At 55.9% G+C, this 26,396-nt stretch overlaps 8 protein-coding genes across 8 annotated transcripts; 3 read left to right on the forward strand and 5 right to left on the reverse strand.

The window, feature by feature from the left end:
* Positions 1–1,914: 1,914 nt before the first annotated feature.
* Positions 1,915–3,891, reverse strand: E0L32_009467 (uncharacterized protein; the record flags this gene model as incomplete). Its single annotated transcript, XM_031144435.1, has 1 exon — positions 1,915–3,891. The coding sequence occupies one exon, from the start codon at positions 3,889–3,891 to the stop codon at positions 1,915–1,917; it is 1,977 nt and encodes a 658-aa protein (XP_030990986.1).
* Positions 3,892–4,743: 852 nt separating this feature from the next.
* On the reverse strand, positions 4,744–6,655 carry E0L32_009468 (uncharacterized protein; the record flags this gene model as incomplete). Its single annotated transcript, XM_031144436.1, has 3 exons — positions 4,744–6,015; positions 6,059–6,190; positions 6,281–6,655. The coding sequence occupies 3 exons, from the start codon at positions 6,653–6,655 to the stop codon at positions 4,744–4,746; spliced, it is 1,779 nt and encodes a 592-aa protein (XP_030990987.1).
* Positions 6,656–7,695: 1,040 nt separating this feature from the next.
* Positions 7,696–8,750, reverse strand: E0L32_009469 (uncharacterized protein; the record flags this gene model as incomplete). Its single annotated transcript, XM_031144437.1, has 3 exons — positions 7,696–7,944; positions 7,996–8,192; positions 8,315–8,750. The coding sequence occupies 3 exons, from the start codon at positions 8,748–8,750 to the stop codon at positions 7,696–7,698; spliced, it is 882 nt and encodes a 293-aa protein (XP_030990988.1).
* Positions 8,751–9,681: 931 nt separating this feature from the next.
* E0L32_009470 (uncharacterized protein) lies at positions 9,682–10,479 on the forward strand (the record flags this gene model as incomplete). Its single annotated transcript, XM_031144438.1, has 4 exons — positions 9,682–9,688; positions 9,738–9,960; positions 10,126–10,255; positions 10,321–10,479. 4 exons carry the CDS (start codon positions 9,682–9,684, stop codon positions 10,477–10,479), a joined length of 519 nt encoding a protein of 172 aa, XP_030990989.1.
* Positions 10,480–10,875: 396 nt separating this feature from the next.
* E0L32_009471 (uncharacterized protein) lies at positions 10,876–13,136 on the reverse strand (the record flags this gene model as incomplete). The annotated part of the gene is made up of 2 exons (XM_031144439.1): positions 10,876–12,775; positions 12,832–13,136. The coding sequence occupies 2 exons, from the start codon at positions 13,134–13,136 to the stop codon at positions 10,876–10,878; spliced, it is 2,205 nt and encodes a 734-aa protein (XP_030990990.1).
* Positions 13,137–14,504: 1,368 nt separating this feature from the next.
* E0L32_009472 (uncharacterized protein) lies at positions 14,505–17,502 on the reverse strand (the record flags this gene model as incomplete). Its single annotated transcript, XM_031144440.1, has 7 exons — positions 14,505–14,556; positions 14,664–15,163; positions 15,241–16,543; positions 16,603–16,822; positions 16,883–17,141; positions 17,197–17,331; positions 17,383–17,502. The coding sequence occupies 7 exons, from the start codon at positions 17,500–17,502 to the stop codon at positions 14,505–14,507; spliced, it is 2,589 nt and encodes an 862-aa protein (XP_030990991.1).
* Positions 17,503–20,760: 3,258 nt separating this feature from the next.
* Positions 20,761–21,577, forward strand: E0L32_009473 (uncharacterized protein; the record flags this gene model as incomplete). The annotated part of the gene is made up of 3 exons (XM_031144441.1): positions 20,761–21,067; positions 21,148–21,422; positions 21,503–21,577. The coding sequence occupies 3 exons, from the start codon at positions 20,761–20,763 to the stop codon at positions 21,575–21,577; spliced, it is 657 nt and encodes a 218-aa protein (XP_030990992.1).
* Positions 21,578–23,972: 2,395 nt separating this feature from the next.
* On the forward strand, positions 23,973–25,882 carry E0L32_009474 (uncharacterized protein; the record flags this gene model as incomplete). The annotated part of the gene is made up of 3 exons (XM_031144442.1): positions 23,973–24,098; positions 24,187–24,270; positions 24,338–25,882. 3 exons carry the CDS (start codon positions 23,973–23,975, stop codon positions 25,880–25,882), a joined length of 1,755 nt encoding a protein of 584 aa, XP_030990993.1.
* Between the last annotated feature and the right edge of the window lie 514 nt (positions 25,883–26,396).

The raw sequence follows: 26,396 nt of genomic DNA on the forward strand, positions 1-26,396 counted from the left end.
CTGATCAAGGCATTACTCAGTCAGTACCTACATACACAGACAACAGGTCGTGAATGAGGAAGACATTCGATATTGATTCACGGGCCAAAGTCCAGATCAAAATTGATCATGAAGAGGACGTGGAAAATAGAAAATCCACCTGTGAAGTTCCTTCCCTCCTTCATGCTCCTTGTCATGCTCCTTCCCGCTGGTGGACGGGGGTGTTGGCGATCTTGCCAGGGGAAGAAGGCTCGATCGGAGCATTAGGTTGTATCAGATCGGAGTTGGCAGGAACAGTCAACATTGTACTGGACCACGGCTCTGCTTCCCGAGCTGGTCCAGCCTGTCAAATCTGGCCTGTCAACCTGCCACTCATGTCCTGTCAGCCCGGTAGATCCACAGACAACCATCATCTTCGGCAGTGGCCATTGTCAGCGCCCACTACACAAGCTTGCAGAGAGCCAAGGCCTGGTTTAACAAGAGAGCATGATGCCATTTCCAAAGCCATGAAGCAATCGACGCTGCTCGCACTGCCTTGGACGACCTAATATCCTCCTCTCCTACCGGGCCGGCACTGCGAGTCTCCCTCCAATATGCCTCGTTCCTATTACCGGAACTGGGAACCTAAGGAACATTCTCCCCATGCCGCACTCCTAAGTCGTCATCACTAATAAGATGACTTGCAGTCACATCGAGCCGTCAGGGGGATATAGCCCTGCCCCAGACAAGCAGTTCTGTCGTCAAATCAGGTCCCGAGAACAACTCCCCGCAAGCCGTGGTTGTCAAGACGTGTGAAGACATTCCGATTAGGAGAGATTGAGACGCGCGTTCCTGAGCCAAAGCTCAAGCCCTTGCCTCGGCATCCAGCCTAGCCAGTCGTCAGAATTTCCACGGTCACGGCCAGGCCCCCAAGCAAGGCTTGACTGTCGCCGCCAATGCCAAGATCGTGAAATAAGCACTGGAGCCAAGCTGCCAAACCGTGGGTGCGCTTTGCATCCTCTCGGCAACGATTTACCGTGCGTGTTTGGGAGCGAACACCACCCTCTCATCATAACTGTGCTCATCACGGCGGTCAGTATGCCTTTCAAGTCACATCTCAGCTGTGAGACTAGTATCCGCTGCCTTTGTTTACTTGCTGTTCGATTGCATTCTCATTTCCAATGGTTGCGGCACGGGGCTCGACTGTTCCAATGTCTTTGGCGAGCGCCTCAGTTGGTACGTACCCAAAGTGCCATCCCTACCATAATGGCTGGTCGAGTCAGACATCGTCGCCGGGACGCCTTCTCTCTCTCTCTCTCTTTTTTACTTCTCTTAATTTGACTTCGGTTGATCAGATGCATAATAGTACGCCAGTGGCTCGACTGTGTCGTCTCGCCACTAATCATGTCGCCGCCTGCGAGGCACATTTCCCGAGGATATATGGCTGTTAATTGCGGATAAAAGCCCGGCCGCTGAGGATCATGGGGAAAAAACTTTACAGGCTCGCTTCTTGATTGAACCTCCTCGCTACTCGCTACTCACTCCTGCGTGTCTGCGTAGAGAGTCCAGGTTGCATCACCCATGCCCATGGACACATCCCCAGCTTGCAATGACGAGCTGCAGTCCGCCTTCGTCTCGATACATTGTAAGCCTTGTCCTGCAGCCACTTTCCTCTCACCGGGTTGCAACACACACACACATGCCATCTTGACTCGAAATGCCGCATCTTTGACGTTGTCGAGACGGTCAGACCTGCTCCGTCGTGGAGAGCGGACCGATTCTTGACCTTGGCCATGCAATAATGGACGCACTGGAGGCGTCGTCAGCTCAATTACAGCAGACTCACTCATCAGACGAGACGAGCGCTGGATAAATGTGAGCATTCCTCGACTTTCATCCCCGTTTCGAGAGCCGGCAGTTTTGGGGAACCGGGTTTCATTGCCTCCCAGAACACGGTCATTCATTTCGCCTAGAGCTCTTGAACACATCACGTTGACGCAGGTGCTCCACGTGGGATTGATCAGGGCTCAGATGCATCCAAATCTCGCAGCCCTTGTTCCAATTCTCGAGGCCGAGCAGCGGCTTCCCCGATGCGTCGGTCGGCAGCTCCCTGTCGGTATTTTTGTTGTACTTGCGTAACCATTTGGCCATCCGAAGTGAAAATTCGTGATCGATTTTGAGACGAGCAGCAATCCACTTGTCCGGGGGCCGGTGTTCCGTGGGAACTTCGGTCTGTACCTCTGCCTCTTCGAGCAGGCGCTCTCGAGACCATATCCCATGGCTCAGGGGCGGCTCAGGGATGGACGCAAGACCCAGGAAGTCAATAGTCAGCATGATTGTGAGCTGCAACGCCCTTTTTGGGTGCACTATGGTCTTCCACAAGAGAGAAAGCCACCTCGGGTATAGGACCGCAAAGTCGCTCTGTGACAGGTGTGTCGAGCCCCGGATCGTCAACATCCAACAGAGAATGTTGTTCTCGCGGGCTTCCTGGCATATAGCCCAGATCTGATCAAAGTTCTCCTCCCAGTGCATAAACGCTTCAGATCCGATGAACAGCATCGGTTTGCTAATGCGATCTTGTGAGACGGTCGTGGCTGGACCCCAACAGTCCAGCGCAACGCCTTGTCCAATCCATGGGAACTGGTCATGGCCTCGTCTCAACGCCTGTACGGTTGCTGCGCCGCCGAATGAATGTCCCATCATCGTGACGTTCTGCAAGCATAGCCGCTCGCGCCAGTCGCTCCAGATCAGCCCTTCGAGCCCTTGCGACTTTGACCCAGCATTTCCTGCTCTCCGCAAGTTTCGCTCCTCTACATCATTTCCATGCCCATTATTTATCACCGTGAGCATATGGAAAGCCTCCTCGATCTCTGCGAGCCGCATTTCCAACTGGGCGGAGCGCAGCTCCTTGTCCACGCCTCGGTCGTTGTGTGGGGATGTATCCTCTGCGTTGTCCTTGGGGAATATGTAGTCCACCGCGTAGTAGCCTTTTCGCTTTTGCTGTCTCTTGGTCTTGGCCCTTTTGAGATCGTCGACACCCTTCTCCTCCATGTTCTGCGACTCCTGGCCGAGCGGCATGTTGACGTATGTTCTCGCCCCGCTGCCATCTCGGTGCTCCATGGCCACGACGACATAGCCCAGGCTGGCAAGCTCGCCGCAGATGGAGCTGTAGCAGGTCCTGGAGCCGCCGAGGCCGTGGCTGAAGATGATGACCGGGAATCTGGTATCCTTCGCATCTTGGCTCCCGCCACCACCCAAGCCGCCAAGCTCTTGGCCATCGCCATCGTCGCTGGATGCAGCGTCCGAACAAGAATCATCCACCGCAGGCCTGAGCTTGGCGAGCTTGGCGTTCATGGTCGCCGGGATCTTGGTGAACATGGACGTCAGGGCGATGTAGGCCGTGACGGGCAGGTGCGGGATGTTGAAGAACTTGGCGTAGCCCTTGCAGGTCCGGACCCGCGGGCGCGGCAGCCAGGGTGCCCGGTTGCTCGAGGGCCGGCCGGTCTTGAGCTTCTCCTTGGCCCGTTGCTTTTTCTCCTTCTTTGCCTTCTGCTCCTCCGACAGTTGAGGTCGCGACAGTACGGACGAAGAGGCGCGCCGAAGCCCGGCCACCACCGCGTCGCCTGGTCCGGATCTCTGACTCGAGTCTGCAGGGTAAAACACGGAGAACAGGACGGTGTCGAGGCGCAGCGCGTGCCGGTGGTTGCGCTTGATGTTGGAGAAGGTCCGGGGTTCCCGAGCGGGCAGCTCCATCTCGAGGTAGCCGACTGGGTACGGGCCCGAGTAGTAGGGCAGGGAGTGCAGGAAGCGCTCGCGGGCGGCGCGGTGCGGCGCTGGTGGCTTCCATTCCGGCGCCTGCTCCGGTGCTTGCGGACCGTCCCGGCTGGTGGGTGTCTCGGACCGCGGTCGCTGGGCGGCGACATTGGCCGGCATGATGCGTCTTCCACTGAGTGGCGCTGGCCGAATGAGTCTTTCTCTTTTTTGTCTTTTTGTCTCCTCTTCTTAATCTCCTGTTTTTCCCCTCCTACTTTTTCTTCGTTTTGTCCATTTCTTAGTTCAATTCTTGTGGCAATAACGCGGAGGAAGCCATGGGCTGTCATGAACGATGAACATCGGAACCTAATCTCGGGTAGCTGAAGCAACGATTGTTCATGACAACACTCTTTGTGCGAAATAAATATTTCAATTCATTGGCACGGAGTGTTTGCTCCTGTGTCCCTGTCTCGACGTTTCGAATCCAAGATGCAGATCCAAGAACCTCGTCGGCTGACGTCATAACAGCTAAATGGTACAGTCCATGTTATTCTTTGCGGGACGATCTGCCACGACACGACGCGAACCTCAAGACCCGGAACTGGTTTGACACCCTTGGACAGCTGCCATGGTGTGCATTATTAGCCTAGCACTATGACGGCAAAAATAGGTACGGAGTAGACCCTCAGGGCACTAAAGTAGGTTGATCTGCAGCCTTTCGCACTCATGATACCAGACACTTATACACAAGCGCACGATCTGAGATTCGCGTGGTTGAACATGCAACAAAAACAAAGGCTCAAAGGAGTGCCTCGAAATTTGAGTGATGTGTCTAATTCTGATCGAGTCGAGCTGGGATCAAGTGATGCTCGCCAGTGGTCCCCTATTACAAAATATAGTCTATCCAAAAGTACCTAATGTCCTGTGAAAACGCCTCGCAGATGTATATCAAAGAGATGAGACAGGTAAAAAGAAAAAAACCATTCGTCACAAAACAATGATAGCCTCAGCTCTCTAGTGGGCGTGTGTCTCTCATACCGAGTCCTCCTTCTTCTCCTGCTCCCTCCGCTTCTGCTCCTTCTCGTCCACCACCAGCCCCTGCCGGGTGACGTGCTCCTGGTTGAGCGAGTAGCCCTTGATGCCCAAGCTGATGATCAAGCTGAACGCCGCGAACGCCAGCAGCGCGGCCCAGATGATCCGCAGGCCGTCGCTGAAGGCGCCGACCAGGGCGTCCCGCTCCGGCGACGGCGCCATGTTCTGTATGACGCCCACGACGATGGTGGCGTCGCGCGAGTACTCGTCGGCCCGGGCGGCGAGGGCCGGGATGGCCAGCAGCTTCTGGCGGAAGACGTTCTGGAAGATGACGCCGCTGACGGCGACGCCGACGGACTGGCCAAAGGTGCGCAGGAAGGAGAAGAAGGCGGCGGCCTCGGCGTTGAGGGCCGGCTCGCAGGCGGCCTGGATGGTCAGGGTCATGGCCGGGAAGAGCATGCCCGTGCCGAGGCCGACGGGGATGTTGATGAAGATCCACTGCGCGACGGTCGTCTCGGGCCGCAGCAGCATGAGGATGCCCAGCCCGGCCGTGGCGAGCACCCAGCCGGCGTGCACGGCCCAGCGGTAGCGGCCCGTGACGCCCGCCACGACGCCGACGAGCATGGCGGCCGGGGCGACGGTCAGGCTCTCGGGCAGGGCGGCGACGGCCGAGACGACGGGCGTGTAGAACTTGACGGCCTGGTAGTAGAGGACGAGGAAGTAGAGGATGGACCAGAGGATGGCGCCGTGCATGACGGTGGTGACGTAGGTGATGACCATGTCGCGGTTGACAAAGATGTCGCGGTGGATGATGGGCTCGGCCGCGTAGCGCATCTCCCAGAAGCCGAAGACGACGACGCCCAGGAAGCCGGCGATGAGGGGCAGCAGGACGCGCCACGAGGACCACTCGTACATGACGCCGCCCGTGGTCAGGCCGAAGAGGAAGCCCGTCGAGGCGGCCGTGAAGAGCGCGGAGCCGACCCAGTCGAAGCGCCGCAGCTTCTGCACGATGCCGCCGGGGATCTTGGCCTGCTTGAGGAAGAGGGCGACGGCGACGAGCCCGAGCCCGATGATGGGCAGGTTGATGTAGAAGATCCACCGCCAGGTGACCTTCTGGGCGAAGCCGGCGCCGATGAGCGGGCCGGTGACGGTGCCGACGCTCCAGACGGCGGACAGCAGGCTGAACCAGGTGGGGCGGAAGGCGAGGGGGACGAGGTCGGTGATGACGATCTGTGTGTCGTGGCGGCGCGGTCTGTTAGAGGACATGCCCTTCTGTGTATACCAAGTGCTGCGCAGCGGGGAGTCAAGCACGTACCTCGATCAGAGCGAGAAGACTACCTCCACCGACGCCCTGGAGGCTCCGACCAACCAGGATGACGGTGAAGTTGTGCGCCAGACCGGCAACCAGAGATCCCACAGCGAAGAGGACAGAGGTGATGTAGATCAACTATCCCACGTACCGCCAGCCAGGCCTTGCGTCAGCGCCTCTTGGGGGCCTTGAGAGACTGATAGGGGTCCTCAGATTCACTATACTCACGTATTTGCGACCAAAGATGTGGCTCAGCGCGGCCGTCGTGGGCTGCAGGACCGTTGTGGCTAACAGGAAGCTCGTACCGGACCAGAAGGCCTCCAGGGCCGTGCCGCCGAGGGCCGTGCTGATGATGGGCAGGGCGACAGAGAGGCTGGTGGCGTCGAAGGAGATAGCGAGGGCCACGATGCAGAGGGAGCCAAAGGCTAGGAGGAACTGGCGCGTGGGTTTCCAGACGGGCTTGCCATCAACAACCTCGATCTTGCCGGCGTCGATGTCGGTCGTAGGCGATGGCACACGCGGCGCCGGAGCAGCTTGTACGGACGCGGCCGAGCTAACTTCGCCCGCATCGCCACCGGTCTCGCGGGTCGGAGCGGTAGACATTGCTTATCTGCCAAGAGAGACTCTTCTTAAAAGGTATTCCAGGCTCGGCGAGGTGCACGTTCACTTCTGGTGTTGCGGCAACGTAAGATGTCGTTGCAAACCTTCAGACAACACCTTGTGCCATGATCAACCTTGATATATAGTCCTCATCGAGGCTCGGAGACATGGCATGGAGGACGAGGAGAGGCCATGTCGAAATATTTCCTCCAACGGAGAACAACATGGCCCTCGGATCAGGCTAGGTACTCATTCCAGCAGACAGCCCCTGTCCGATACCCGAGTCTGAGACGGAACCGGAGTGACACCACGAGGGTGGGAGTCAGGTCAGGCCCACTGCTACCCGCAAGCTTGGCCGGGCGTCGCTTCGCATTCGCTTTCGTGAGATTGGGAGAAAGGGCCCCCACAAGGTTGACAGTCCCTTCACACCCGCCAGTGCGTGTTCGACATGCGGCTTGTTACAGCGCTGTATCGATGCTATCGATGCTTCGGCTTTTTCAGATCGCGGAGGGTGTCCAGCAACAAGTTATTCCACGTTCGTCTCGCTGTCAATCATGTACTCCGTAGTCCAAGACTTGAGAGGATTGACTCGACGCGATTTGCCTTACTAGGCGATCCGTAAGGCGTAGCGTAGCGTAGCATCCTCCGCCGTCTTACTGCAGGGCTGCACTACTTTAGCTCGACCTGAGCCTGGTGAATAAATCCAGTAAATCCGCCCTCCGTTGGCATGAAATTCCTCCGACCCTTTTTTTTTGGACCAGCTCGAGTCTTCGACATCACCACTTCGCGGAATGAATGCAGGCAAGACGAACTAATTTGGAGTCTGACCTAGGCAGCCCATGACGACAATGCCCGCACCGCCAGGCGGAAGAACATCGTCGGAGACTTAGACCCGGAATCATCCTCGCATTCGCATTTTCTATTGACTATGTGTATTGCCTACCTAGGTGATTCGGAACCCTAGGAGCAGGTCGAGTGGGATGTACTAACCTCAACTCTGTTCACGGATCTATGACAATTCATCTTTGCATGCCAATTTTGAATCAAAGCCAAGAAGCCTTTTCAGCAATGACATACTCCCTAAATGTCCGAGGCTTCCTGCCGGTCAGCACCTCGACCGCATTGCTTTCTCTCTCCTCGGCTCCGTGCTTAATGCCCGTGTCCATCTGCCCCATGATCTTGGCGTATTCGGCCGGGAGCCCGACCTTGACCCACAGCTCCGCCAACTCCTGCTCTGAAATCTTGACGTGCTCGATCTTCTTGCCCAGCACCTCTGTCATGATCGCTGTCGCCTGTCCGACGTGTCAGCCAGTTGGTCATTGTGGTTGACAAAGCACCTTTACCTGATCATATGTAAGCAGCTCCGGGCCCAAAACAAAGGGGTCACTGTTGAGCGGCTCCTTCCGGGTCAGCGCGACCACGGCGACGGCCGCGATGTCATGGACAGACACGAGCGGGATCCTGCCGTCGCCTGCCGCTGAATAGAATTTGCCTTCGTCCCTCAAGGTAATCCTCCTGGCTTCCTGCTCGGACATGTTCTCTATTGTTTGATGTTAGTGTGTATCATTAAGCTGCGGACAAAGTTAAACGGGTAGAAAAGTGTAATATCAAGTAGAAAAGATCAAAGAATAAACATTTGCACGGCCGATGGATCTCACTTACCCTGGAACCAAGTCGGCCTCAGGGAAGCCCATTCGATGAGCCCCTGATCCCCGAGCTCGTGGAGGTACCTCTGTATGGCCCCGGTCGTGGGGCCGCCCTCCGGCACGGGACTCCCGCTCTGCAGCACGAAGCGCCGCGATCCGGCCTCGCGAGCCAAGCCGACAAACTTCCGCACCGTCGGCAGCGGGTCCATCGTCCCCGGGCTGATGATGTAGATGGCGGGCCCGCCGGCCAGCGTCCCCGGCCACGTCGTCTCGTCGAACCAGTCGAAGGCGACCAGGGTCCCGTACGGCACCTTGGTCTTGGCCGGGTCTCGTGTCGCGACCAGGACGTCGGCCGCCGGGACGCCGGCTGAGGTGACGAGCTGCTCGGCGACGCGACTGCCGACCTTGCCGGTACCGCCGGTGATGAGGTAGCGCTTCGCTGGAGAAGGCATGGAGGGCGATGGCGGGTCAAAGTGTGTACGGAAGGTTTCAGCGGTAGAGACGAGCAAGTTTGATGAGAGCGATGATAAGGTCATGGGTTTGTTGTCGAGATTCGAGATTCGACTGGAACGAAACTTATATATGTATGTGAAGATATAATGTTTTACCTCCTGATGGCCCGAAAGTCATTCCATGGCCAAGATCCTAGTAGTCATGGCTCGAACCAAAATAGGAAAATCATTCCCGCTCCTTCAGCTTCTTATTGGCCATTCCATGCTACAACTTACCACTCGGAGGTTGCGTCGCTACAGAGTTAAATCCGTAGATGGAATAGTTTCTCTGTTGGTTTTTTTTCTCATTTCTAATACCAGTCATCTACCTCTTCCGATGACGACGCAGCTCTTTTTTTGACTGAATTTGAGCTAGATGGGTTTCGTGCGGTCTGGTTGGTTCGGACCGCCGACTCCACGGCGCAACCCCAGCCCGATTTCGCCCCACTAAACCTCCGAACGCCCGGAGTTAACAGGGCCGGCGTCTTGGGGAATCTCCCGGTCTCACGCTCGGCAGGCCGGCATAATTCCGTGTCAAAGGGCTTCCACAAGGCCTTGATGGCATTAAGAGAGACGCAAAAAGTATCAGGAGAGGTTGACCACAGTAGGTGCTGCAGAGCAGCAGCAGTAGCGTGCCAAGTCTCTGCCGGGAGGATGATGCGGGGGAGAAAATATAAGACCGGAATGGCGTCTCGCGCTTCCTCTGTGACACTATGCGCTGTCTCACTCCAGTAACATATTTTCAAAGGCCACCCTCGTGTCATCCTGCAATATCATCCCCTCCTTCCAGACTTGAGCTTCCTTGCCGCCAGTTGGACCGACCATGGCCTCGTCCTACGACATCCAGACCTATCTGCTAGACAGAGCCAACGTCCACGACACCATTACCAAAATGGTTCGTCAGATTGTCACCTTTCCTAGACTGTTCTATCACTGCAAGTCAAATAGATGCTAACCCTGGGGCCGGCGGGGCCTGGCGTGAATGGAAGGCCTGGTACTACGACACCGTCGACGAGGCCGGCCTCACGAACGAGGTCTTCGCCCCCGGGACCCTACACATAGACTACACCTCCATCCTCGGCGGGCAGCCCTTTGACATCGACGCCAGCGCCTGGACCACGCAGCTCATCGGCATGCTGCGTCGCCTCGACGGCAAGCAGCACTTGTACACGTAACAGGCTTTCCCCTTCTCCCCCTCTCTTTCCGTCCGATAACACGGCCCCCTACAAGCAATAGTGTAGCCACGAAGGGGGGGGCAAGGGAAAAAAGAAGGGGGGGAAAGAAGAAGAAGAAGAAGAAGAAGAAGAAGAAAAGACTGATTCTGACATGGCTGCAGCGCCGTGCTCGCTGAGCTCCCGCAGCCCGGGGCGGGCCAAGCCCGGCCGGAGACGTGCAAGGCCTATTCGCAGGGCGGGGCGAGCATGGTCGTGCAGGCGGTGCCGGGTGGGCATATCATGCAGAATGGGGTGAGTACTCTCTTTCTTTTTGAAAAAAATCGTAGCTCGACTAGATTCTAATCCCAATCGGATAGGCTCAAGCGACTTTCGAGATGGTGCGAGTGCCGGAGCTCGAGGCCAAGGGCCTGAACCCCTGGAGGATCCGGGGCCAGACCGTCAACCTGGCCTGGCAGAATGGCAACAAGGCCGTCGTCGACTCTATCAAGACCGACCGCACAGGAGAAGAAAACTGATAGTTGTTGAATGCCTATCCTGTTTTCGGAGATGCAACTCTACACAATATCCGGACATCATAGAAGGGCCTTCAAGGACGTGCTTCACGCAATACCCTATTCTTCCATACTTTATACCAGTTCTCTATGATACACGATAAATTACACCCATGAGTCGACCGCTGTTATATGCTAGAGCTCACTTCTGACCCAACAAATCCGCGCTCTGTCTCGCATGATCCAAATACCGGAGAATTTCACCATGCTGTCTGTCTTTGAAGAGAAATATCACCGTTTATCCTTCCATGCATATCCCATGACCTCTCCCCGATATTAATGAAACCCAGTTTTGTGTGTGTATATATATGTGTGTGTGGTATACGCCTTACGCTCGCTCTTCTTTCGGTTTCACTCTCTTCACCCCTTATAAGCGAGGTAACCCCAGAAGACGACCACCATCCACGCCACCCGCCACGCCGACGTCCAGAACTCCCTCCCCACGGCCCGTATCGTCGAGCTCGGCACGTTCCGGCCGCCGCGGCCCCGGACCCGCGACGCGGCCTTCCACCTGCCCCCGTCGTAGATGTAGTCGTCGTCGTACCGGATCTCGATCTTGGGCCCCCTGTCCTCCGCGGCGCCCCAGCCCCACCGGTTCTCGCTCTTGCCGGCGCCGTGCTTGCCGCCCTTGTGTTGGTGGTGGTGGTGGTTCTTGGCCCCGAGGTACCCGTTGCCGCCGCCGCCGCCCTTGGAGAAGGCACGCGACTGCGTCGATGCGTAGGCATTCTGATGGTGGCCGCCGGCAGAGAAACCCGACGCCCCGGAGGAGTGGTGGTCGCGGCCGTCGCTGTCCTCGGCCTTGGCCTTGCTGAATAGTGGCAGGAGGCTGCCGCCGCGAGTGGCGGACTGCGGCTCGAGGGCGAACGGCTGCAGGCCGAGGATCGGGACCAGGAAGGCGCGGAGGCCGACCAGGACGAGCGAGACAAAGATGAGCCCGGCATATTTCGAATAGGTCGAGAGCTGGTTGGGTAAGAGACACAGGTGCGTTTGCAGCGTCTGCTTTGGCGCGCCAGGCAAGGGGTTGCCCTTGCCGTCGATGGGATTGTACATGCTGACCATGAGGAAGCCAGGTGTCGGCACGCCCATGGCCATGCTCATGCTCTTGACCGTGATCTCCTTCACGTTCCCTTGAGTCTGGTCGTGGACGAGCTCGCAGTAGTCGTGATCGTCACCAGAGAAAGCGTGCACCACGTTGCCTATCTTGTTTACGAGTTTCCTCGAGTCCTCGTCGCTGAGGACATTCTGGTACTGATAGCCCTTCGAGACTATAATGGCATTCCGATGGTCCGGGTTGACGGGTTCCTTCTGGCCCTTGGGCGGTTTCGTCGGTGGCCAGTGTTCCCTCATCGGCCCGCAGGGCGTGCCTGGCGGCCTGTATAGGGGCACATGCGAGAGGAGAATGGTGGGGAGATCCGCCTGTCCCTTCTCGCCCTCAAGGTTCGGCATGTCGGAGAAATCGGCTTTTGCTAGATCCTCTATCCGGTGCTTGAACTGCGCTTCTTCCGTCTCGCCCTTCTGAAAACGGAGTTCCCGGGCGACAGCCTTCCTCTTGTTCCAGTCCACTCCGTTCAGGAACCACTGTGCCGGCTGGTAAATCTTTCTCAAATCGGTGACCTGGGAGTCCTCAGACGTATCCGCACTCAACGAGACGGTGTCTACCGAGACAAACGTATGGTTGCCGATGACGTCCACCCGATTGCCATCTCCAAAGTATGCCTCGAATCGGTCTCGGACAGGCAATTGTATCTCGGAGCCAAAGCCCAAGTCGTGGTTCCCGGGCAAGCTCGCGATGAGTCTCCTTCCCCGCTGGCCCTTCCCGGCGGCGGCTCCAGACTTGGACCAGGGGTCGAAAAAGATATCGCCAAATCTCGCGTATTCGCGCAACCAGAAGTCTTCCCCGTATTTCTTCTTCCAGCTCTTTGCATGTTTCTGTTCGTGGCTCGGCCGGTGTCCCCATTCAGGATCCTTGAACTCGCCGTGCGCCGTCTTCCATTCCCTCCCCCCGTCAAATAGATCGCCAAGGAAATATATCGTGTCTGGATGTAGTTGCTGCTGCAACTGGTTATATGCTCTCCTCATGTAGTTGTCCGTTATCGTCACGGTCAGGGAGCTAAAGGGCCACGGGCGGCCAGGGTAGGAATGAGGGTCGATGAGTTGCGGGTCGGCAAGCAAGACGAGGTGATGAGGCTGGGCTTCCTTTGGCTGCGCGCGCGCAAGACATAGCGACTGGTTAGCTCTCGTGCTTGCGACTCGAATCGAACTATGTAGACCAAGGGCTAGGACCTTACCCAGCTCTCCCAATTGCTCCAGTCGCACCGCTCCACCGTGCTGTGAAATACCCAGCGTTCTCCCCAGAGCATGACGAACACCCACAGGACGACGAGCAGGTGCGGGAAGCTCAGGATCCTGCGGGCCGTCAGGTTCCGGCGCACTTGGTGGAGGGCGTCCATGGCGAAGGCGAGGGCCATCCGGCGGCCGCGGCCACGAGCAAAGCTCCAGAGCACGCGGGCGGCGCGCTCGACCTTGTCGGGCAGGTCTTCTAGCAAGGACTTCTCGTTGCGGCGTCTCTTGGGCTGGTACGGGTACGAGGACTGAAAGCCGTTGCTATGCGGAGACGCCATGGTAGGGTGCTGCTGCGGCAGCCATGCCCGGGTATATGTAATCCAAGAAGTCCGTCCCACTACTCGTCCTTCCTCTTGGTGAGATGGAGCGGCGCCGGACCAGGAGATCAGGAAAAGACTGTGAAGTACGCGCGGGATTCGGAGGACGAGCAGTCTGAGAAGGGGGGGACTGTGTGGTCCAGCGTCATCTGCGCTGCAGGCGAAGCTCGGCAGGTATTGAACACAGAATGGATGAATGGACAAAGGGGCAAGGGGGGGGGGGAAGACGCCACGATCTCGAATTGTGGAGGATGGCGCTGGGATGGATGGCCCGCATTGGTGTTAGGTTGAAGACAGCGAGAGAATAACGGAGCTCTCCTCCACCCAATGGGGCTTATTTTAGCGGGCTGGAACGCTGCGGCCACCACGCGCCGCTTTTTAGTTGCCCTTTTTTAATGCCACGAGTCCAACTGGGGTCTGGGGTGTTCACTACTTGTAGATTTCTGGCCCTTCCATCCCGAGGATGACAGACCTGACACTTTAGGTCCTTTGTAATTGGGGAAAAGGGGCTCAAGAAGCATGCACCTGCAATGCAGCATGTCGTGCAGCAGCTCGCTAGTGCAAAGGGGGGCAGAGAGCAAACATTGGTGAGTTTGATGATGGGCTCTTGGTGCTTGGTCTAGGTAATCATTTGATACCTCCATCGCTGACTCCCAGCGCGTGCGGAACACGGCACGACGGCAGTTGACTCGATTTCCATCAATTCCCCTGCCGCCCTGCCCTGTCAAAAGCCTCGAAACAAGACTTGTGGGTTCAGGCCCCCCTTGTCTGGGTTCTTACGCAGTATCACGCTAGGCAATTGAAATGCAGGCATTTGCATACCTAGGTAGGTAATCAGAGATTGATGATCACTCATCCTTCCGCTGAGGAACTCGATATTATGTGTCCAACCTCGGAGAAAGGTGACCAAATGAGTCTGCCCTTCACAGAGATCAGATCAATGGTACACTTATTCTTGCGAGCGTTGCTGCCGTAGGGGATGGATAGTTTTTCCCTACTATTTCAATTTGAACACTAAATATCATTACTGTTGCTTGTCGCGTAATCTTGCGGGGATGAAATGAGTATCAAGTAGCCGAGAACAGGAAAAAGCGAATTCCACATGTTAATGCTGAACCGCGGCCATCAAAGGCCGTAGTCAGTTTCCAGGACGGTGAAGAAAGGAAATTCATAAGACTCATATGCCCATCTCCCCAAACCATGATATGCCCAGCCAGTCTAAAATTTGAGAGTTTGAAAAGGGGGGAAAAAGAACGGTATAATAAGCAAAGTAAGGACTGAAGTGAAGGAAAACCCGAGAAATAATGCATCAAAGGGACCTGGTCCGCTCTAGTAAAAGACCCAAGTAAAGGACTCGTTGACCTCGAAGGACGTTTGAAACCTACACGAATACGTCAGCTTGTCTTGTCCTAGACTATTACCTCGCTTAAACTGCGAATGACATGGGCGAGGACGGCAGCGACGCGGGGTCACAGAAAGCCGACTTACTTGATGTCAGCCGACGAGGCGCCCACGAGGACGTTGAACTTGCCCTCCTCCGCAACCCATCGCGAGATCGACGTGTCGTAGTACCCGACCGCGTACTTGTCCAGGTAGATGCGGATATGCTTCGTCTCGCCCGGCTCCAAGAAGACCTTCTCGAACGCCACGAGCTCCTTCTCGGGCCGCGGCAGCCTCGACTTCTCGTCGCGGACGTAGACCTGCACCGTCTCTGCGCCCTCCACGTCGCCGAGATTGCTGACGGCCAGGATCATCTCGATCGTGCTCGAGGAGCCTCCCTGAGTCAAGACCTTGGAGCTCAGCGATGGGCGACCGTACTCGAACGTGGTATAGGAGAGGCCGTGGCCGAAGGGGAAGAGGGGAGCGACCTTGACGCGTTCATAGTGTCGGTACCCAATGTGCATGCCCTCTCCATAGACGACCTCCAGGTTCTCGCCAGGCCAGGTGTGGTAGGCCGGGGTATCTTCGAGCCGGCGGGGAAATGTGCACTGGAGAGAGAACCACGAGGATCAGTACCCGAGATCAAATCGACATTGGAACGGCCAAGACATGGACTGCCACCTACCGGTAGTTTCCCACTGGGGTTCTTCAGTCCGAAGAGGACGTCGGCGAGAGCATTGCCGGCTTCTTGCCCTTGGTACCAGGCTTGGAGGATGGTCGGCACCTTGTCTGCCCACGGCATGGTGACTGGAGAGCCAGACTGGTTGACAACGACAGTGCGCGGGTTGGCCTTGACCACAGCCTCGATGAGACGGTCCTGGCTCCCGTCAGACGGCAGATCCATGGTCTGCCTGTCGTAGCCCTCCGACTCCCACTCTGCGTCGAGACCAACAATGACAACCGCGACATCTGCGGCCTTGGCGGCCTCGACGGCTTCCTGGAGATAATCAATCTGGTCCGCCTCCTTGAATCCGATGCGGCAGCCGCCGTACTTGTGCGTCATGTTGAACTGCTTCTGCTTGGCCAGCGGCCGGAGCTCGTTCGTCATCTCCACCCGGAGTTCGATCGGCTTGCCGGCCACCATGTCGACTTCGATCAGATAGTCGACGGATCCGTCAAACATGGCCTCGCCCTCCTCGGTCCAGTCCCAAAGATCCAGAGAGAGCGTCCCATCGACAAAGAGCCTTCCGGGGCCTACGCTCATGAAGCTGACGGTGTGCTTGCCAGTGGTGGAAGCCGTGAGATACGTTGTCGCAATGGCCGACCACTCGGGCCCGATCTGAGCTAGTGGTGCAGAGTCCCACAAGAACAGATCGGTGTTGGCTCTCCTCTGAATGACGACAGGAGAACCCTGGAATTTGTCGCCGGCAAACCACTCGAGGGTGACTCCTTGCTTGCCGTCCTTGGCCGCACAGTACGGCGATGCTACCGGCAGCCACTTGTTGATGTGGCATCCAACGGCATAGATGACGTCCTGGTGGGAGGCGTTCCGGATGCTCGCGAGTGGCAGGGTGTTGTAATAAGGGTTCAGACTCGCGCTGCCACCGCCTCCGGCTATTGCCCGGTTTGCATTGGGTCCGATGACAGCAACCTTGGCGGTCCTTGGGTTGATCGGCAGGATTTGCCCCTCATTCTTGAGGAGGGTCAGCCCTTGGGCGCCTGCTTCTCTTATAAGCTGCCTCGTCTCCTGCCGGTCGTCCTCCCGCTCAGGTAGCTCTTCGGACATGTCGCTGCCCTTCACCCTCTCAACCAATGTTAATGCATTTTCCGCCGCGCGGTCGATGTCTTGTTGATCAATCTCGCCGTCCTCCAAAGCCTTGAGGACCTTGTCGAATCTCCATTTGGTAGAAAAGGGGAACTCGATGTCACAGCCTGCTTTTAGGGACTCGGCAGTTGAGTTGATGCCGCCCCAGTCAGAGATGACAGTACTTTAACAAGAACGCTGTTAGCATCTCTCATTTCGCTCGGGTTTGACTATGCCCCTTACCCGTCATAACCCCACTCCCCCCGAAGGATGTCCTTCAGGGTATGCTCATGCATATCAGCATGGACTCCATTCACCAGATTATACGAGGACATCACCGCCCACGGATTAGCCTCTCGAATCGCGATTTCGAACGGGCGGAGATACAGCTCGCGTAAGGGACGTTCGCCGATCCTCGAATCGATGGTCAACCGATGGGTCTCCTGTTCATTACCAACAAAATCTAGGAACAGGCATTAGAGGACGGTCGTCTCGCGGGAAAACGAATCACGGGGCCACCTACGCTTGATTGTGGCCGCCACACCCTTCTGCTGTATGCCTCGGATGTACTGCGCAGCCAGCTTGCCTGTCAACAGGGGATCTTCCGAAAATGACTCAAAGTTCCTGCCGCCCAAGGGATGACGATGCATGCAGACAGTCGGCGCCAGCAAGACGTTGGCCGATCTTGCCTTGACCTCGTCTGCAAGATGCTGGCCAACCTCGTACAGGAGGTCCTTGTTCCATGTTGCAGCTAATGACACTCCACAAGGAAAGAGGGCAGCCTTGGCCAGAGAGTCAGCACGATAATTCCAGCACAGGGGCTGCTTGGCTGCTCACCTTAGTGCCCCCGACGAAGATGCCTCCTCTGGCACCATTCGGACCATCGCTGGTCTTGGCAGCTGGTACACCTTTGGACGGAATCGACTTTGTTCGCCAGAAGTCTGCTGCTGTGAGAAGGGAAACCTTTTTGGCCTGTCAGCAGAGCCGGTCTACGTGTCCAAGGGGATCATGGTGGCGGTATACTTTCTCCTCCTGTGTCAACTTGGACAACTTTGCCTGAGCCGCCTCCCGGTTCCCCTTGAACCCCTCGAAAGGGCTTTCTGGCGGCGATAGTTCCGTATTCGGGGTTGAACTGATTCCCATGCTGTCCAGGGGGGACGCATTAGGGTCGATGCCTGAGTCCAGATCCATCTCTCTCAGAGAGACAGTATTCGCTGCCATTCTGTCAACTCGACAAGGAAGGGTCTCAGACTTCTAATGCGGCGACAAGATACAGGAACTCTGAGTTACCTGGCAACAAGCAGATATGTCGTCTGAATTAAGAATAAAGGGGACAATTTGAGTCTTCAACAACAACAACAACAACCGTCAGACTCATGGCTCGACAGCCAGCAGACAAGGAGAAGGTTATTGGCCGTGCTGGTCCCTATATACGGCTTACAGATGTTTGGGATCGGCAGGCCGAGACGCGGGACTGCTCGTCTACCGATATTGGGCGGCTGAATATGAGTTCGGGGCGGGAAGCAGACGCGAGTCAGAGCACAGGCTGTCTTTGAATCTTTTGGTCGTGTGGAAGATATGCAACCATCACGTATGATGAAAGGAAGATGATAAGAAACGGGTGATCCAGGTTTAAAACGGTCGAAGAGGTGGAAGGAGTATAGGGCATGAGGCTTTCACCAGGCTTCAGATGTCAAGATGTGCGTGTGAAGGCGCAGTGAAACGCTCAACTCTGATCAAAAGCAAGCAAGCAGAAGAGTGGGAAAGCCGGAGAGCCGCCGAACGAGTGAGGGAGTGGAGACACCACGACAGGTGTTGTCCGACGTTGCCCTGAAACTAAGCAGCAGCGGTCGTCACTTGACTGATCTCTAAATGGTGACTTGATTATGGATCTTAGCAGGAGAAATAGCCATATCGGTAGGGACGGACCGTGTGAGCGGTGGTACGGTATCCCGGACGGCGAGAGGGCCTACTCGTGTGCCAGGAGGGAGCATGAGGCGTCCTCTGAGCTGCCGGTACCTACCTCCTCACCTCCTACCGGTCATGCAGACCTCATTTGGCAATGTGGGGGTCAGAAACTGGGCTGGTGGGTTTCGACATGATTGTCGGTCATGGAACTTATCAACGGGGAGGTCGGGTTGCAGATGACGGACAGGACCTCTTGCGTATGGACTTGTCCCCTTGGTCCAGGGAATACCGACAAGACGCTCAGTTAGCGGTTGGTCCTTTGCATCCGTTCTGCATATCGCGCCAGAACTGTAGGCACCCAGGCATCTAGTTAAAACGAAGATCATATCCTAGGCTTACCTAGGCCAGATGTCAGGATTTTCAATATGGAGTTGTTAGGGGTTTAGTGCCTACTAAAAAGTTCCCGTTCCTCTCTCCCAAAACCGGCGGATTTGGCATGGAGAAAGTCTTACTCTGCCCGCTTTTTCCCAGCCCAGGTACGATGCGATGTATGTAAGTGGGGTCTGGAAGTGATATGGAAGAACGGAGACCAGGCTAGTAACGGTCTCTCCGGGACGCCACCTTGACCTCCCCTGGCCGATTGCATATCCTTCCCTGCCCTGTCGATGTTGGTTGACCGCTATGTATCAAGATCCTCCGGGGACACGAACAAGACGGAGTGCCCAGCGTGTCAGAGAGATGAGCATGCACGTGCCAAGGTCCTTCAGTCTGGTCAGTCTATGTTGGCCGGTTTCCCGTGAAAACAAAGTGTTTGATCCTTGTCTCTCTTTTGGTCGCCTTCTTTGAATGGGCCAAAGATTGGCGAAACCGAAAAGCTGGAAGCTGGTGATCTGCACTAATGAAGCAGCTACGTTGTATCAAGAAGGCGAGTCTTCCGAGCAGTGTGGCCGAAATGCAGGACTGGGCTTTACAGATCGGCAGTCAACAAGGCCCAGCCGCAGCGATAATTGATGCAGTTGAAGCGGCTTCCTCACAACTCAGCCACTGAAAATGTTACCTCTTCAGGCGTGCGAGCCCCGAATTCCAAGGAGGGCCAAGTCTTTGAACCCCGAAGGTTTCGCGTTGGATCTGTTGGCTGCGGGAGTCCGGGCCGGTCATGATGCAAGATCGCCTCGGATTGGTTGCATGGTGAGACTAGATGGATTAGCCTTGTCACTGATTTAATACTTTGCGTGCATTGCAACACCGTCTTTATCAGGATGGCATGACTAAAACACACCCTCGGCCTTGGGCCTTCGCGAGTTCACACCAAGCAATGATTCGTCGATCGCCGATGGAGGAAGACAGCCATGACAGAAAAGTGCTGTCGCAACATCACAGGAACAGCTTCCGTCGGGGCGTTCTACCCCACGTGGAATCTTTCGAGAAGCAGGTTCCACACCTGACAAACTCGTGGTTGTGCTGTGGGTGCTATACGAACCGTCTAGTCCTGTTCTGTGGTTCTGGGGAACGGAAGCAGTACAACAAACGTCGCGGAGAATAGGACTGCGATGAAACATCGCATCTTGCGTACCAGGTTTTCGGAGAGTATTGTTTCCATGAACCAGCTCCGTGCATAAGGTCACCACACCCTGGCTGCCCAGGGTCCTCAAGCTTATTAGAGCACTTGGCCAGTCCCGCTTCTGCGAAGATCGAGATTGGACATGCAAGTAGTTAACTACTCCGTATGCCTCGGGCAAGCTCCCTACAAATCTGCGTCTGCATGACATTAGCAAAGGCATTGACTGCCCGTGAGCCTGTCTTGCCTGTCTCAGGTCTAAGCTCGGACACAGGTCAGCACTGGTCGCGAGTTTCTGTGGATCGCAAAGGGCATGAAGAAGCTCGACGTGCTCATCGTAGCCATCTGGAGGCCTGGTGGATGGCTCTCCATTCGTAGATACTCCGGAGGTTGGTTGCATCCAAGTAAACAAGACGGACGAAACGGCAACATTCCGACAAGCGAGCCGAGGCTTGCCCGATCCAGGTCCGCATGCGCAAGTAACGACTTCGACAGCATCGAAGGAGTGGGCGAAGGCGTTGTTGGTGGCGCATCAGAATTTTACGGAGTATATTGTCGGGGATGACGAGGACGAGCGTGTTACACTTTGATGTTTGATGATGGGATGATGATGGACGAAAAGATGAATGTCGGCTGTCGGGGCGGTAACGATATCGGTACTGCCTTTCCATTCTGGACACTAGCCCAACCGGCAACCGCACTTGTCCCTGGTCTTGGCTTCTGGAGAAGCATGTTGAGGCCCACCTTCACTAGTCAGGGCTCCATGTGACGAATACAGACTACCTACACGCATTTCTTGAAATGAATGTTATCGTGAATTGATATTTTGAACCGCTTCGAATGCCTGCGACAGAACAATCATACCGACTCCGCAGACATCAAGACCGTCCGCGGAGCCGCTCGTGTTCGGAAGACCCCTGTCAAGCATCGCAGCCATGTTCAAAGATGCACACCAAGGCGAATCGTCGCACGAGCTGGATCAGCTGGGCCAGCCGACCAACAGGGAGAAACCGCGTGGTAGCAGGACCCCAGATGCCCGGAGCCTGCAAGAGCACGCACACCCATCATCGAGTTCCACGGACTCGGATTCATCCTCCGAGACAAGCCTCCCTGGCACGGACATCACCCGGCGGACATCCTCCGCCACCGTGCGGAGCGACAAGAATCGCTCTGCAATAGCACGGCTATGGCGTGAGCACGTCAATGTTGCGGTCGATCACAAAGCATGTCGTGACCACCTAGGTGAAAAGCCCTCCAGTATCCCACGCCGTCCAATAGCACCTGTAGGGCTTTGCTTTGCTGACCGTTGATCTCCCAACCAGCTCTGGAGCGCACGTACTTGGCCTATCTCCGCACGTCTGTGATGCTAGCCAACGTCGGTGTTCTAGTTGCCCAACTGTTTGCTCTGCAGCAGTCTGATGAAGGCTTTGGATACTCAGCCATAGGCAAGCCGATGGCCAGTGTATGCTTTTCTGCCGCCATTGTCACCATTCTGCTCGGCACTGCACGAGCCTGGCGGTTCCGCAAAGCACTGATCAACGGCAAAGCCCTGTCAGGAGGCTGGGAGATGATGTCTATTGCCGTGGGCTTTCTAGTGGTAAGTAAATGTCCGATCGCAGAGCCCCGGCTATCTGCTCCAAGCGACTCTCTTCTCGATGACTTACAGCAACGGGCTAGATCACGGGCCTTTTCTTTGGTTTCCTCGTCGCCATCGATGTCGTGAAATCCTCAAAGGCACCCGTCTCTTCTTGAGAAGTAGTGCAACAGTCAATTGCCTAGCTCATCCGGTCTCGAGGTAAGATGGCAGCTCAAGTGTGTCTCACGATCACTGGGCCACCAAGACACAATCATGCACTCTGTCTTCGGGTTAGCCCTGGAGTGCATTGCATGCTGACCTTCTGGCCGTGGCGCGCGGACCAAGGTCATTTCGACTTGTGACACAGCGTGACGGACACGCAAGTCAATATCGGAGGATGACAAAGTGATGAAATGAACCGTGCCGAACGGCCCACCAAGTTGCTGCCCCGGCGGATAAACGAAGTATCGAGAACAACGCCTCAGCTCTGGGTATTCAGGTCTCGGCTCGGTTATTACTTTATAGCACGGGCATCGACACTTGCTTAGACCACTCGAAATAGATCAACTTGGTCTGCTGGCCCAGTCGAACATCCATAATCGATCCACCCGGGGCCAGATATGCAACCAACCCCTGGAGCTGTGTGGCGTCGGCGTCGGCGTCAAAAACCAATCAAGGGGATCAGCGATATGCAGCACTACACTATTCGCATCCCCCCATCAAGAGAGGCAATCCCGTTCGAAATCCAAGGCAGGATAGGCCCAAAGCCGTCATAGCTTGGCGTAGCATCAGAGGATCCAGCATCAAAGAGGACGACGCCCATCTTGGCATCGTGGAGCTTCAGCGGGAAGGCTGTCTGTCGTCTGTCTCAAGGCCCCAATGCTGAATGTACATCAGTACATGTCCGACTAGCTAGGCTTGATTGTCTTGCCACCGACAGCATGTGCAGTTCAATAATTCACGATAAACAAAACATGAAACATGTTCTCAGGAAGTGTGATATGTGGCAGTATGGGTCAGTTGGCCAATGGAGTCCAGCTTTCTGGGACTCCCAGGGTGAAAGAGGCAACCATGTGAATCTATTAATTGCTCGGGTGCCGAGATGGATGGACAGAAAGGGGATTGCTGTGCTGACTGTCGACACACTTGTCTCTGCAGTCTGCAATGTGCCTAGATGCAAAAGGATGGACATCAGCCGCGTTCCAGCAGTTCCTTTGACGGAAAAATGAACGACTGATGGAAATTCTAGCGGTTCACTAGACTGAGCCCTAGCAAATTCTGCTTCCCTGCGCTGTTTTCAGGGCTTCCTCATGGGGCAAGTCGTGAGAACCTTGGTGATCACGCCGATGACACCTTGATGGCCTTCTTTTTGACAGTGTGACAGAACGGACCAGAACCACTGCACTCAGTCCGAAGAGCAAAGATATAAAAGGCGGAGCATCCCAGCCTATTTGTTCTCTATCCTGTCTGTTCTCCTGCTTTGACATATCCATATAGTTATGCGTTTGCTAGTCTTGGCGACTGGTAAGGCTGACAGGTCCCTAGCTGATTGATGGGTGATGATGTTGTTGGAGGCCACACCTACCTTACCTTGGTATTGTCCACACATCCAAAGGGAGCGGGCCATGCCAGCAAGCGCTAACAAAAGACCCCATTGCCGGTCTCCACTGGTTGTTAGTCGTGCTGGTTTGGTGTGTTGGGATGTCGCCCAAGTGGGTGTCTGAATAGTTGACGGAAGTTCATCAGGAGCTACCTCGATCTTAACAATCAATATCCTTGTCACATCCTTGCCCTCGAACTCAGAAGGGCTATCCCACTACCTAAATCCGATGGGCTTGATGGATAGTCAAGTACTTCTGTTAGCAGTCCGTCAACTAATCTGACCATCACTTGGTCGCCATACCTGATTTGCCCCCCTTATTAGTACAAGTAGGACTCGGAGCGATGTTCGGAGCTAGAGGTGTGCCTAGTCTAGCCTCTCTTTCTTGGAGAGCTAAGCTGAAGAATGCTCTGGCGAAGTACCGCGCCAAATGCTACCTAGGTAGCTCTCAAGGGTTGAGAAAGGCGACAACTTTCCCCTCACTACCTAGGTAGGTACATTCCTTTACTTTAGACACGACTCTTACCGTCTGATTCTCCTTTCGATCGCTTTCCTTTCAACAATTCTTCCTCCCTTTCTGCATCAAGCCTTCCAAAGCCCAGTCTCGTATTTCCCTGTTCACTGGTGCGACCTCACCTGCAGCCACAGGCTCCATGCGAGCTGATGGAATTTGCCGCTTATCACAATCAACCCGAACCCCTGCCCGCACGTCACAAGCGCTCCGATAAGGGACAAACAGGGGCTCCAGCTCTTTTCTGAACGCCACACAGCGCACAACCGCACCACCATTGTGCCGAGCACCAGCGCGTCTCCGGTCCAGCGTCACCTCATACAAAATAGGAGCCAGGCCGGCACCAGCTTGGTCCTTGGGTGTCGTGTTGCTACGGTGAACCTCCGTTTTCTCTCTCACTCTCTCTCCGGTCAGTCCAGCAGTCGGGTCGGAGCTCCAGAGCTCCATCAGATTTGCAGCCATGGGTTGGTCCAAGACAACGCGCATCAGCGTTATGATCGCCATCGACACCGTCTTCTTCCTGGTAGAGTTGATATCTGGATTCCTGGTTGGCTCCCTGGCCCTGCAGGCAGATGCCTTCCATATGGTAAGCTTTCCCCGCCGGTTTGTCGTCGCAGAACCCCAGTTCGCAGCTATGAGCTTCGATCGGCTGACATATGTTTTCACGCGCACAGCTGAACGACATCATCTCCCTTGCAGTCGGTTTGTGGGCAGTGAAGCTGGCTCGCAAGGACACCACAGACAAGTATTCCTACGGCGTAAGTCATCCCCGCCTAAGATCAAAAGCCGCCTTGTGTAGATTGAATTCTAATTTGTGGTCCGCAGTGGCTTCGAGCTGAGATTCTCGGGGCATTCTTCAATGCTGTCTTTCTGATTGCTCTTTGCGTTTCTATCATCCTCGAGGCTATCACTCGCTTCATCGAGCCACCCGAAATCACAAACCCGGAGCTGATCCTTATTGTCGGTTCCTTCGGTCTGGCTTCAAATCTGGTCGGATTCTGGGTCTTGGGAGGGCATGGCCATTCGCATGGCCCAGGAGACGGTCATGCACACGACGAGCACGATCACGATCACGATCACGAGCATGCACACGGCGACGAGATTACAGCCGCCGAGGAAGGCAGGAGCTCGACCAGCAACCCCGCTGATGAGGAGGCAAGGATAGCAGACTTGCTGCCCGAGGCCGTTGTGGCGCAATACCAGAATGCACCGGACACCGAGTCAAACCGCCACATCTCGTTCGTGTCGACGGACAACACGCGCAACGCTTCGCGATCCGATAGCCGGGCCTCGGCGCGCTCTGTAGGCCGTCAGAGACGCCGCGCTAACAGCCAACGGAAGAAGCTCACCAGCATCGATGATATGAGCATCCATCCCGCCAGCTTCCGCAATGATATCATCGCTGTGAGCCGACCTCAGGAGTTTGACGAGGAGACCAGCGCTGAAGACAGCCTGGACGAGACTGCTGTCGCCGATGATGTCGGCGAGCACACGCCGCTTCTGAAGGGAGATGAGACCAGCAATGGTCTTGTCGCCGGCCACGAGGGTCAGGGTCACTCCGGTCAAAGCCACAGCCACAGCCGGCATCGCTCTGTCTCGCGACGAGCCCGACGGGGTTCCACGACGCATAACCGACACCATCACAACGACCCCCAGAAGGCAGCCAAGGGTCACGGTCATAGCCATGGTGATATGGGCATGAACGCTATGGTCCTCCACGTCATTGGCGATGCCCTCGGCAACATCGGTGTTATCATTACAGCTTTGGTCATCTGGAAGACCGACATCCCTGGAAAGTTCTACACCGACCCGCTTGTCTCCCTGTTCATCACTCTCATCATCCTCAAATCTGCCCTGCCCCTGACCAAGGCAACAAGCAAGATTCTGCTCCAGGCAACTCCTGACCATATCGACGTGAACCATATCAAGGAAGACATCCAGGATCTCGAAGGAGTCGTTAGCTGCCATCATGTCCACATCTGGCAGCTCTCCGACACCAAGATTGTCGCTTCTTTGCACATCCAGGTCGCCTTCCCCATCTCGGCTGAGAACGGCGAGCGCTACATGGACTTGGCCAAGCGCGCACGTAAGTGTCTGCACGCCTATGGCATCCACAGTGCCACCATCCAGCCCGAGTTCTGTCTCGACCGCGCGCACGACCATCAGGAGGACGCAGTGGTGCACAGCAACATGGACGGCACCTTCGGGCCCTCGTCTGAGTGCGGCGCGAGCTGCCTGCTCGAGTGCGTCGATGACTGCGCCGCCCAGAAGTGCTGCTCCCCCAACGGATCTCCACGGCCCACGAGCAGCCACTCCACGCAGAGCGCTGGCCATGAAGGCCACGGCCATGGACATGACCACAGCCACTAGAGCTGGCTGGGAGTCATCTGAGGGCTGGATGATCCGATTTACTGAAACGACTACGTGGGGTAGGGTGTGATGTGCAGCGGACGGGGAGGTGTAATTGTACGAAACAACATAGAGGGCTGATTTCGTGTCGAGCGAGTTGGCATAGGAGAACTCACGGAGACGTCTGGCGGGCCGCGTTTGCATCTTTTCGGCATGGGAGACATCAACTTACACGCAGTACAGGTACAGGCAGGCGTTTTATCACCCAGCGTTTGGGAAAGGGATTGTTTTGCTTTGAAATGTACCAACACACGGTCGTTCATCACATTTGTCGAAGAAGGCAATCGGATTCAACGGGGAGGATAGTCCCTTTTCTTTGTTAAGGTCCAGTCATTAGCAATAATACCATACACAGTATGTGCAAATTCCTTCTATCTCCAAGTCTCCTCTTCTTCGGCAGCGATACTGGAAGGACTCGGTCTAAAAGACGCATGGGGTCCTCCGAGCTGTTATCTCTAATGAGTCTGTGTGGCGA

Source organism: Thyridium curvatum, assembly GCF_004353045.1.
Source record: "Thyridium curvatum strain D216 chromosome Unknown NODE_69_length_225005_cov_99.022861, whole genome shotgun sequence".
Taxonomy (NCBI): Eukaryota; Fungi; Ascomycota; class Sordariomycetes; order Thyridiales; family Thyridiaceae; genus Thyridium; species Thyridium curvatum.